We start from the raw sequence: 12,590 nt of genomic DNA on the forward strand, positions 1-12,590 counted from the left end.
TAACCTTACACCTAAAGGAACTAGATAAAGAAGAACAAACAAAACCCAAAGTTAGCAGAAGGAAAGAAATCATAAAGATCAGAGTAAAAATAAATGAAATAGAAACAAAGAAAATAACAGCAAAGATCAATAAAACTAAAAGCTGGTTCTTTGGGAAGATAAACAAAATTGATAAACCATTAGTCAGACTCATTAAGAAAAAAAGAGAAAGGACTCAAATCAATAAAATTAGAAATGAAAAAGGAGAAGTTACAACAGACACTGCAGAAATACAAAGCATCCTAAGAGACTACTACAAGCAACTCTATGCCAATAAAATGGACAACCTGGAAGAAATGGACAAATTCTTAGAAAGGTATAACCTTCCAAGACTGAACCAGGAAGAAATAGAAAATATGAACAGACCAATCACAAGTAATGAAATTGAAACTGTGATTAAAAATCTTCCAACAAACAAAAGTCCAGGACCAGATGGCTTCACAGGTGAATTCTACCAAACATTTAGAGAAGAGCTAACACCCATCCTTCTCAAACTCTTCCAAAAAACTGCAGAGGAAGGAACACTCCCAAACTCATTCTATGAGGCCACCATCACCCTGATACCAAAACCAGACAAAGACACTAGAAAAAAAGAAAATTATAGACCAATATCACTGATGAATATAGATGCAAAAATCCTCAACAAAATACTAGCAAACAGAATCCAACAACACATTAAAAGGATCATACACCATGATCAAGTGGGATTTATCCCAGGGATGCAAGGATTCTTCAATATATGAAAATCAATCATGTGATACACCATTAACAAATAGAAGAATAAAAACCATATGATCGTCTCAATAGATGCAGAAAAAGCTTTTGACAAAATTCAACACCCATTTATGATAAAAAAAACTCTCCAGAAAGTGGGCATAGAGGGAACCTACCTCAATATAATAAAGGGCATATACGACAAACCCACAGCAGACATCATTCTCAATGGTGAAAACCTGAAAGCATTTCCTCTAAGATCAGGAACAAGACAAGGATGTCCACTCTCACCACTATTATTCAACATAGTTTTGGAAGTCATAGTTGTGGCAATCAGAGAAGAAAAAGAAATAAAAGGAATACAAATTGGAAAAGAAGAAGTAAAACTGTCACTGTCTGCAGATGACATGATACTATACATAGAGAATCCTAAAGATGCCACCAGAAAACTACTAGAGCTAATCAATGAATCTGGTAAAGTTGCAGGATACAAAATTAATGCACAGAAATCTTACACTAATGAGGAAAAATCTGAAAGAGAAATTAAGGAAACACTCCCATCTACCACTGCAACAAAAAGAATAAAATACCTAGGAATAAACCTACCTAGGGAGACAAAGGACCTGTATGCAGAAAACTGTAAGACACTGTTGAAAGAAATTAAAGATGATGCAAACAGATGGAGAGATACACCATGTTCTTGGATTGGAAGAATCAATATGGTTAAAATGACTGTACTACCCAAAGCAATCTACAGATTCAATACAATCCCTATCAAATTACCAATGGCATTTTTTACAGAACTAGAACAAAAAATCGTAAAATTTGTATGGAGACACAAAAGATCCTGAATAGCCAAAGCAGTCTTGAGGCGAAAAAAAGGAGCTGGAGGAATCAGACTCCCTGCCTTCAGACTATACTACAAAGCTACAATAATCAAGACAGTATGGTACTGGCAGAAAAACAGAGATACAGATCAATGGAACAGGATAGAAAGCCCAGAGATAAACCCACGCACCTATGGTCAACTAATCTATGAGAAAGGAGGCAAGGATATACAATGGAGAAAAGACAGTCTCTTCAATAAGTGGTGCTGGGTAAACTGGACAGCTACATGTAAAAGAATGAAATTAGAACACTCCTTAACACCATACACAAAAATAAACTCCAAATGGATTAGACACCTAAATGTAAGACTGGACACTATAAAACTCTTAGCGGAAAACGTAGGAAGAACACTCTTTGACATAAGTCACAGCAAGATCTTTTTTGATCCGCCTCCTAGAGTAATGGAAATAAAAAAAAAAATAAATGGGACCTACTGAAACTTAAAAGCTTTTGCAAAGCAAAAGAAACTACAAACAAGACGAAAAGACAACCCTCAGAATGAGAGAAAATATTTGCAAATGAATCAATGGACAAAGGATTAATCTCCAAAATATATAAACAGCTCATGCAGCTCAATATTATAAAAGCAAACAACCCAATCAACAAATGGGCAGAAAACCTAAATAGACATTTCTCCAAAGAAGACATACAGATAGCCAAGAAGCACATGAAAAGCTGCTCAACATCACTAATTATTAGAGAAATGCAAATCAAAACTACAATGAGGTATCATCTCACACCAGTTAGAATGGGCATCATCAGAAAATCTACAAACAACAAATGCTGGAGAGGGTGTGTAGAAAAGGGAACCCTCTTGCACTGCTGGTGGGAATGTCAATTGATACAGCCACTATGGAGAACAGTATGGAGGTTCCTTAAAGAACAAATATAGAATTACCATGTGACCCAGCAATCCCACTACTGGGCATATACCCAGATAAAACCATTAATTCAAAAAGACACATGCACCCCAATGTTCACTGCAGCACTGTTTACAATAGCCAGGTCATGGAAGCAACCTAAATGCGCACTGACAGATGAATGGATAAAGAAGATGTGGTACATATACACAATGGAATATTACTCAGCCATAAAAAGGAACAAAATTGGGTCATTTGTAGAGATGTGGATGAATCTAGAAACTGTCATACAGAGTGAAGTCAGAAAGAGAAAAACAAATACCATATATTATCGTATATATGTGGAATCTAGAAAAATGGTACAGATGCACCGGTTTGCAGGGCAGAAATTGAGACACAGATATAGAGAAGAAATATATGGACACCAAGGGTGGAAAGTGGCAGGGGGGCGGGGTGGTGGGATGAATTGGATGATTGGGATTGACATGTATACACTGATGTGGATAAAATTATAAAATTGATGACTAATAAGAACCTGCTGTAAAAATAAATAAATAAATAAAGCAGTGGTCCTGAACTGGGGGCAGTTTTGGCCCTCAGGGGACACTCAGCAATGCCTGGAGACATTGTTGGTTGTTATGACTAAGGGGAGGATAGGGTGGCCATTGGTATCTAGTGGGTATAGTCCAAGGATGCTACTAAACGTCCTATAATGCATAAGACAGCACCCCTGCCCCCAACAGATAATTATGTGTCAATGTCAGTAATTGCTGAGGTTGAGAAACCCTGTTGTAAAGATATATATACTCGTAATGGAGAAAGTCAAATTTTAGCATACAAAATTACAAACAGAACAGCCTCCTTGTCATTCCATCTCACTCATGAAAGACAACTTCTAACAGGTTAAACTAGAAAAACAACTCAGTAATCTATGTCATGGAATCCTCTTTTGTGAAAAGGTTTCTGAATTGCCATACAACGTTCATTAAAAATCAGTTCTGGGCTTCCCTGGTGGCGCAGAGGTTGAGAGTCCCCCTGCTGATGCAGGGGACACTGGTTCGTGTCCCAGTCCAGGATGATCCCACATGCTGCAGAGCGGCTGGGCCCGTGAGCCATGGCTGCTGAGCCTGTGCATCAGGAGCCTGTGCTCCGCAAAGGGAGAGGCCACAACAGTGAGAGGCCTGCATACCGCAAAAAAGAAAAAAAAAAAAAATCAGTTCTTTTTTTTATATTTATTTATTTATTATATTTTTGGCTGTGTCAGGTCTTAGTTGCGGCACGCGGGATCTTTCGTTGAGGCACGTGGGACCTTTCGTTGCAGTGCTCGGGTTTCTCTCTAGTTGTGGCATGTGGGTTTTCTCTCTCTAGCTGTGGTTCACGGGCTCCAGGGTGTGTCAGCCGTAGTTTGCAGCACATGGGCTCTCTTGTTGAGGCCTGTGAGCTCAGTAGTTGTGGCACGCAGGCTTAGTTGTCCCACAGCACGTGGAATCTTAGTTCCCTGACCAGGGATCAAACCTGTGTCCCCTGCACTGCAAGGCGGATTCTTTACCACTGGACCACGAGGGAAGTCCCCCAAATCAGTTCTTCTTAATGTCTAATATCAAATTAATAAAAAATAAATGTCTAATATCAAATTTAAAAAAAATCAAAGTAACTCTGGTTACTTTGCTATCCCATAAAGAATCTTTAATTTGGTCATGTATAATGTAAGGCAAACGTGAAGGTATGAATAGCAAGCTATTGCTTTTTTTTGGCTGCGTTGGGTCTTCATTGCTGTGCGTGGGCTTTCTCTAGTTGTGGCGAGCAGGGGCTTCATTGCAGTGGCTTCTCTTCTTGCAGGGCACAGGCTCTAGACACTCAGGCTCAGTAGTTGTGGCACGTAGGCTCAGCAGTTGTAGCTCGAGGGCTTAGCTGTTCTGCGGCATGTGGGATCTTCCCGGCCCAGGGATCGAACCCGTGTCCCCTGCATTGGTAGGTGATTCTTAACCACTGCGCCATGAGGGAAGTCCTACTATTGCTACTTTAGAGTAGAGGAAAGTAAACAGCATATAAGAAATCTTGACCAGGTTAAAACGAGTAAAATCCAAGTGAGGAGATTAAATGGAAGACTGCAATTTCCTGGGATTATGGAATAAAAAACATTTTGGATTTTCCAAAATTAAATTAGGTAAAGTAGTTTTACTGAATCTTAAAAATGATATCTGCCAACTGTCAAAAAAAAAAAAAAACCCCAAGAAACCCATAACGCTATGGTTGTAGAATAAAGCTACTTACTAAAGCAGCAACGTACACTTTGTAGACAGGGTCGGCACAGACCATTGACAAAACGTTGCAGCATGCCTCCACCACATCTCCTGAGACACTGGTCTGGGAAGACCCACTGGCAGCTCCAGCACTTGGGCTGCTCCCGCCGTTGCTCCCGGAATTTCCAGTGCTCTCCCCATTTGCCAACAGCAGAGCTCCACTAACATCATGGGAAAGACGTCTGAGAGCCATCTCTCTTACATTCCAGTTTCTAGAAAATAAGCAGCCAACGAGTTCCATTCCAAATACCTATAATCAGACAAACAAAATGAATTCAATGTGAAGAAAAACTGAAGTGTTTTGAATTAAGTATGATTTTTGGTTACTAAAGGAAAATTGGACATTTCTTAAGTCTTCACCATACTATACAATTTTCAACTGTGTCCGTAAGGACATACTCAAGTTTAACTGGTAATTAGCAAAACTCCTTAACATTTATTAGCTCAAGTAAAACTAAGAGTGAACACCATTAAGTAATCAGATGGATATATATGCATTTCTGTACTCCGGCGCTTACCACAAAACAAAATAAACATATCTGTAAAGAACCTCAAATTTGTATTTGTGTTAAGGTAGTTTACAGAAAAAAAACTGAAGATTAAAAAAAGCCAACTCAAGAAAGGCACTGGGGCAGGTGTTCAAGAGATAAGAGTATTTCTCCTACCAATGACAGTAGTAAGTCAAAGGCTCTTATTTGGTTAACTAGAAAAAATATAATGAATGGAGTGGAAAAATCAAGACTAAAGAAAAACACTGTGTTCAAATCAGCAAAGGATAATGAAATACTTAAAGTACATGTGATTATAGTCATCATTATCACATCTGCAAAGCCAGAGAATCCCTAAAGAAAAGAAAGGGTGCATGGTCTTGACATTATGGACCAGTTAGCTAAAAGTAAACTTAATATCTAAGATAATGTATCATTTGAAAAAGTTCTAAATATTAGGGATGAATAAACACATTTTTGGGGAAAATAAATCATGACTTTTTTATGTGTTCTGTTTTAAAGTGATAGTAAAGGAGAATAAATCAATTAGAGTATAGTGAATTTGTTGTATGCCTGGCACTGTTAAACAGCATATCAATAAGTCTTAATTATGTCTTATATGATATTCCTAATTTAAAAAACTAGGAATATATAGCCTAGGCCAACCTAAAGCTTAAGCAAAACAAACCTGAACCACTGCCTTGAAAAAATGGCATGCAATAGCTCAGTATCAAATTGAGAGTTTTCTTGAGGACTCATGAAGGGGCAGGTGAGGGCCTATGTTAAATACCATTAATGAACTAGATAAAATAAATAATATATTTATTAAGTTTGTAAATTTTATTAGATTCCTATTAGGCTGTTAACATGCTAAGAAAAGAATTCAAAAGCTGCAGGACTATAATGGTCACAAAAAGAAAAAGGAGATAAATCCTTCTGATGTATAAGCTTAATGAGTTATTGTGTCTGTTAACGAATTTAATAGAATTTACCAGATTATCAAAAACATTTTACTTCACTATAATCTGGAGATGTTGTCTGCTTTTGGATTCTACATATGGACTAAGCAGATAACAACAAAGAAAATCATTAGAATCCAACCAACCAATCGAAATTCCGATTAACTAAGGATGAAAAAGTATTTAAGCAGAAGAGAAAGTAAAGGAATGGAAACTGTCCTTACAAATAAAAATTACTAATACAAGGTAAATACCACATTCTTTTCTTACTCATCCACTCAGCAATTACTGAGTACCTAACATATGCCATGAGAATATGAATAGGAGAAACTGAGTTTAAATAGCAACAAATAAGAAAATGACAAATTCTTGGCAGGATTAAACATTGGAGCAACTTAGCATTAAATGGTTCTAGTGTCTATCCTTGAATAACCTTTTATGTCTGTTAGTTTAGAAAGATGTTTCTAGAGATGGGAGGTGAGATTACAAAGAAATTTTGAAGTTTAAGCTCTATAATAAGTTGGCATAGTATTAACATCAAAGGTAAAATTAAAATTTTCAATGGAATACGAGTCATGATGGAGGCAAGCAAAAGTACTTTCTTAAATTATAAACAACTGGGGAGACAACTACATTAATTAGTCTATAAATGTTTCTTTGAGAAATGAAGAATCAGAACTACTTACCTGAATCCATGGCTCAGCTAAATCTTTATAAGCAGGAGGGATCTGCTGAGTTCCATAATGAGTAAGATTAAAATTGCTCTCTTGATTCCTTCGTTGTGATCCAGCCAAGGGATGCTGCTGTGTGGTTTGCTGCTGTGCAGCTCGCAGGGAAGAAGGGGAATCCACAGGGCTTGACAACTCGTGGCTAAATGAAAAATTAACAAAGCTTGCTAAAAATAATTAACAGATTTAAATAACACTTTGAGAGCGTTGTTATTCTTTATTAAACATACCCAAATCATTAAGTCATAATTGTTACCTGTAGAAATCATGGGATCTCCACTTAGACCTACAAAGGGGACATATTAAAGGTTCTCTGTTTCTTCTACATTCCTCTGCCCCTGAAAAATTATGGAAAAAAACTTAGAAAAGTATAAATGTTTACCATTAAGTATTTATGTAATAATTGTTCACAATGGCTAGTATAGGATTTATATGGAAGGAACCTCAAAACGTTATACGTTTACCTAAACGCAGGCAAACACGGAAGGTTAAATTATTCTGATGCTTGTAATTGTTGCAAATGCTATTTTATTAAACATGCTATATATAACATGTACTTTGTTTACTGTTTTTCAAAACATTCTGCCCACTTGATAACCTGGTAATGTTATTCCAAAACTTGCTTTGGCGTTACCCTCTCTGGAAGGCCTGCCCAGACCTTCTTCCACCTCCTTCCCTTCTGTGCATGCCTTCCATTACCACGCGTCACACTTTATAACATTTCTTTGCTCATCCCTAAGAGATCCTAAACTCCTACTTGTTGAAAACTTCTTATAGGGCCTAGGTATACTTCTTTTCTTCTCTCACCAGTCTCGCTGAAGGCCATGTTAAAATCCTAAATAATATATTTAGCTGATAGAGTAACCATGTTGAGTAAGCACAGAGAGAAAAAGAGCCACATACAAATTGACATGCAGTGGTGGTGCAGCTTGTTCCTGCAGCCATCTTCACACACTGTAAGACTTTCTTCATCAAGCATGCCCAACAAGCAAATAGGACACATCTGTTCCTCTTCATCTTTTATACTATAAAAGAAGGGGAAACAAAAGCATTAACCACAAAAGAACAGAATTAATGCCATATGCTAAAAACAATTGTGGCTTCTTTAGACTATGAAAAAATTAATTAGAAATTCTTGTTTATGAGCGTCTTGTATATGAACTATTTGAGAAATATTTCTCTTATTAATATACAGTAATTTTGAATCAGACTCATACCACCACGTATTTATAGGTTGTGGATATGGTTTAACCTTTCCTTGCTATGAATATAATTCAATATATGAACTACAACCTTAGAGAGATATGTATCCCCCAAATTCTGTTATTGTACCTTTTGAAAACAAACTGCTATAAGATTTGACTATGTACAAACATACTACATGCCAACAGTTTCAAGATTTCAAGTATTAGAAGGACTGTAGAACTCATCTATTCCACATCCTTAAGTATGAAGACCCATCTCAGACAATTTTGGTGCATGTATAGTCCAACTTTCCTAGAAACAAGTATGTCACATTTTTAATGCACACAACCTTTCAACTAGACTTCTAGGAAATAAAGAGACATAATAAAGATATGTGTGTGAGAATGTTCACTGCAGAACTATTTAGCATAAGGAAAAAAATCAACCAAAGGAACATCAAAAGGTTAAAAAAATGGTACACCCAGACACTATGAAGCCTTTGAAAAGGATCAGAGATCCATAAATGATGACAAAGAAAAATATCCATAATATACCATATGGTGAAAAAAAGCAGATAACCTGACAGAATTCAAACTTGTATAGAATGGTTCCATTTATGGCAAAACTGTAACTTTATTATGTGTATCTGAATTATACTGTATATATTTGACTATTCCTATTATATACAAAGTGAATATAAAATCAGTAAGAAAAATATTAACAACTCAACAGTGAAACAAGCAAAGAAGATAAAAAGGCAGTTGAAATAAAAAAGACCAATAGCCAATAAATGTGAAAAGAGAAGTACAAAATACATGTTAAATTAATAAAACTCTATCTTATTTTATTTGTCTTTGTGGGGGGAATGGGATAATCTGATTGACAAAAATTAAGCAGGCTGATAACGGCATAGGAAAACAGGCTCTCATATACACTAATGGTGGGAGTAAAAAAAATCCTGAAATTTTTAGAAAGGAATTTGCTAGTATTTCTTAAAATACTAAATGTATATATCCATGACCTAAAAAAACCTATTTTCTAGAATTCTATCCTTCAGAAATATTTTAAGTAAACAAAAAAATATAAAATTTATTGCATTTAATAGGCCAACAAAAAATTAGGTGTACTAAATGTCCATTAATTACGGCAATGGCAAAATATATTGTGTCACATCCATACAATCTTATATAGCTGAAGTAGTGTATATTTTTTGTATTGAGGAAAATGTTCTTGATATATAAAGTAAATATTTTTTTTAATTTAAAAAGCAAGTTGCAGATCAAAATATATGTCATGACTATATTGCTTAACAATAGGAAAGATGAGAGAAGTATTGGGGTGTGTGTGTGTCTGCATACCCAGAATGCAGAGAAGAGTTTTATATTCCTTGCTTTATATAATTTTAAAAGATGTATTAAAAACTGTTAACAGTAGTCATTTTGTGTGCAGCCGAGACTGGAGTGGGAGGAGGTTTGTTTCTATTTCACAGATTTTTGTTTGAACCTTCATGATGTGATGAACAGCTTGTAAAATCAATAACAATATTTCCATATATATGCTGTCTACAAGAGACCCACTTCAGACCTAGAGACACATACAGACTGAAAGTGAGGGGATGGAAAAAGATATTCCATGCAAATGGAAACCAAAAGAAAGCTGGAGTAGCAATTCTCATATCAGACAAAATAGACTTTAAAATAAAGACTATTACAAGAGACAAAGAAGGACACTACATAATGATCAAGGGATTGATCCAAGAAGAAGATATAACAGTTGTAAATATTTATGCACCCAACATTGGAGCACCTCAATACATAAGGCAAATACTAACAGCCATAAAAGGGGAAATCGACAGTAACACATTCATAGTAGGGGACTTTAACACCCCACTTTCACCCATGGACAGATCATCCAAAATGAAAATAAATAAGGAAACACAAGCTTTAAATGACACATTAAACAAGATGGACTTAATTGATATTTATAGGACACTCCATCCAAAAACAACAGAATACACATTTTTCTCAAGTGCTCATGGAACATTCTCCAGGACAGATCATATCTTGGGTCACAAATCAAGCCTTGGTAAATTTAAGAAAATTGAAATTGTATCAAGTATCTTTTCCGACCACAATGCCATGAGACTAGATATCAATTACAGGAAAAGATCTGTAAAAAATACAAACACATGGAGGCTAAGCTAAACAATACACTACTTAATAACGAAGTGATCACTGAAGAAATCAAAAGGGAAATAAAAAAATACCTAGAAACAAATGACAATGGAGACATGACGACCCAAAACCTATGGGATGCAGCAAAAGCAGTTCTAAGAAGGAAGTTTATAGCAATACAAGCTTAAGAAACAGGAAACATCTCGAATAAACAACCTAACCTTGCACCTAAAGCAATTAGAGAAAGAAGAACAAAAAAAACCCAAAGTTAACAGAAGGAAAGAAATCATAAAAATCAGATCAGAAATAAATGAAAAAGAAACGAAGGAAACGATAGCAAAGACCAATAAAACTAAAAGCTGGTTCTTTGAGAAGATAAACAAAATAGATAAACCATTAGCCAGACTCATCAAGAAAAAAAGGGAGAAGACTCAAATCAATAGAATTAGAAATGAAAAAGGAGAAGTAACAACTGACACTGCAGAAATACAAAAGATCATGAGAGATTACTACAAGAAACTCTATGCCAATAAAATGGACAACCTGGAAGAAATGGACAAATTCTTAGAAATGCACAACCTGCCAAGACTGAATCAGGAAGAAATAGAAAATATGAACAGACCAATCACAAGCACTGAAATTGAAATCTTCCAACAAGCAAAGCCCAGGACCAGATGGCTTCACAGGAGAATTCTATCAAACATTTAGAGAAGAGCTAACACCTATCCTTCTCAAACTCTTCCAAAATATAGCAGAGGGAGGAACACTCCCAAATTCATTCTATGAGGCCACCATCACCTTGATACCAAAACCAAACAAGGATGTCACAAAGAAAAAACTACAGGCCAATATCACTGATGAACAAAGATGCAAAAATCCTCAACAAAATACTAGCAAACAGAATCCAACAGCACATTAAAAGGATCATACACCATGATCAAGTGGGGTTTATTCCAGGAATGAAAGGATTCTTCAATACACACAAATCAATCAATGTGATAAAGCATATTAACAAACTGAAGGAGACAAAAGACCATATGATCATCTCAATAGATGCAGAGAAAGCTTTTGACAAAATTCAACACCCATTTATGATAAAAACCCTGCTGAAAGTAGGCATAGCGGGAACTTTCCTCAACATAATAAAGGCCATATATGACAAACCCACAGCCAACATCATCCTCAATGGTGAAACACTGAAAGCATTTCCACTAAGATCAGGAACAAGACAAGGTTGCCCACTCTCACCACTCTTATTCAACATAGTTTTGGAAGTTTTAGCCACAGCAATCAGAGAAGAAAAGGAAATAAAAGGAATCCAAATCGGAAAAGAAGAAGTAAAGCTGTCACTGTTTGCAGATGACATGATACTATACATAGAGAATCCTAAAGATGCTACCCGAAAACCCCTAGAGCTAATCAATGAATTTGGTAAAGTTGCAGGATACAAAATTAATGCACAGAAATCTCTGGCATTCCTATACACTAATGATGAAAAATCTGAAAGTGAAATCAAGAAAACCCTCCCATTTACCACTGCAACAAAAAGAATAAAATACCTAGGAATAAACCTACCTAAGGAGACAAAAGACCTGTATGCAGAAAATCATAAGACACTGATGAAAGAAATTAAACATGATACAAATAGATGGAGAGATATACCATGTTCTTGGATTGGAAGAATCAACATTGTGAAAATGACTCCACTACCCAAAGCAATCTACAGATTCAATGCAATCCCTATCAAACCACCACTGGCATTTTTCACGGAACTAGAACAAAAAATTTCAATTTGTATGGAAACACAAAAGACCCCAAATAGCCAAAGCAATCTTGAGAACGAAAAACGGAGCTGGAGGACTCAGGCTCCCTGACTTCAGACTATACTACAAAGCTACAGTAATCAAGACAGTATGGTACTGGCACAAAAACAGAAAGATCAATGTAACAGGATAGAAAGCGCAGAGATAAACCCACGCACATATGGTCACCTTATCTTTGATAAAGGAGGCAGGAATGTACAGTGGAGAAAGGACAGCCTCTTCAATAAGTGGTGCTGGGAAAACTACACAGGTACATGTAAAGTATGAGATTAGATCACTCCCTAACACCATACACAAAAATAAGCTCAAAATGGATTAAAGACCTAACTGTAAGGCCAGAAACTATCAAACTCTTAGAGGAAAACATAGGCAGAACACTCTATGACATGAATCACAGCAAGATCCTTTTTGACCCACCTCCTAGAGAAA

At 36.1% G+C, this 12,590-nt stretch overlaps 1 protein-coding gene across 1 annotated transcript in view; it reads right to left on the reverse strand.

Annotated features, from left to right (window-relative positions):
* MAP3K1 (mitogen-activated protein kinase kinase kinase 1) overlaps positions 1–12,590 on the reverse strand; it is an 81,721-nt gene that overhangs the window by 17,739 nt on the left and 51,392 nt on the right. Inside the window, exons 7-10 of the mRNA XM_082836792.1 lie at positions 7,883–8,004; positions 7,236–7,317; positions 6,938–7,121; positions 4,776–5,054 (exon numbers count right to left, since the gene is read on the reverse strand). Coding sequence (XP_082692918.1) covers positions 4,776–5,054; positions 6,938–7,121; positions 7,236–7,317; positions 7,883–8,004 — 667 coding nt within the window. The remainder of the gene's footprint in view (positions 1–4,775; positions 5,055–6,937; positions 7,122–7,235; positions 7,318–7,882; positions 8,005–12,590) is intronic.

The sequence above is a fragment of the Leucopleurus acutus genome, assembly GCF_964270905.1.
Source record: "Leucopleurus acutus genome assembly, chromosome: 3".
In the NCBI taxonomy this organism is placed as follows: domain Eukaryota; kingdom Metazoa; phylum Chordata; class Mammalia; order Artiodactyla; family Delphinidae; genus Leucopleurus; species Leucopleurus acutus.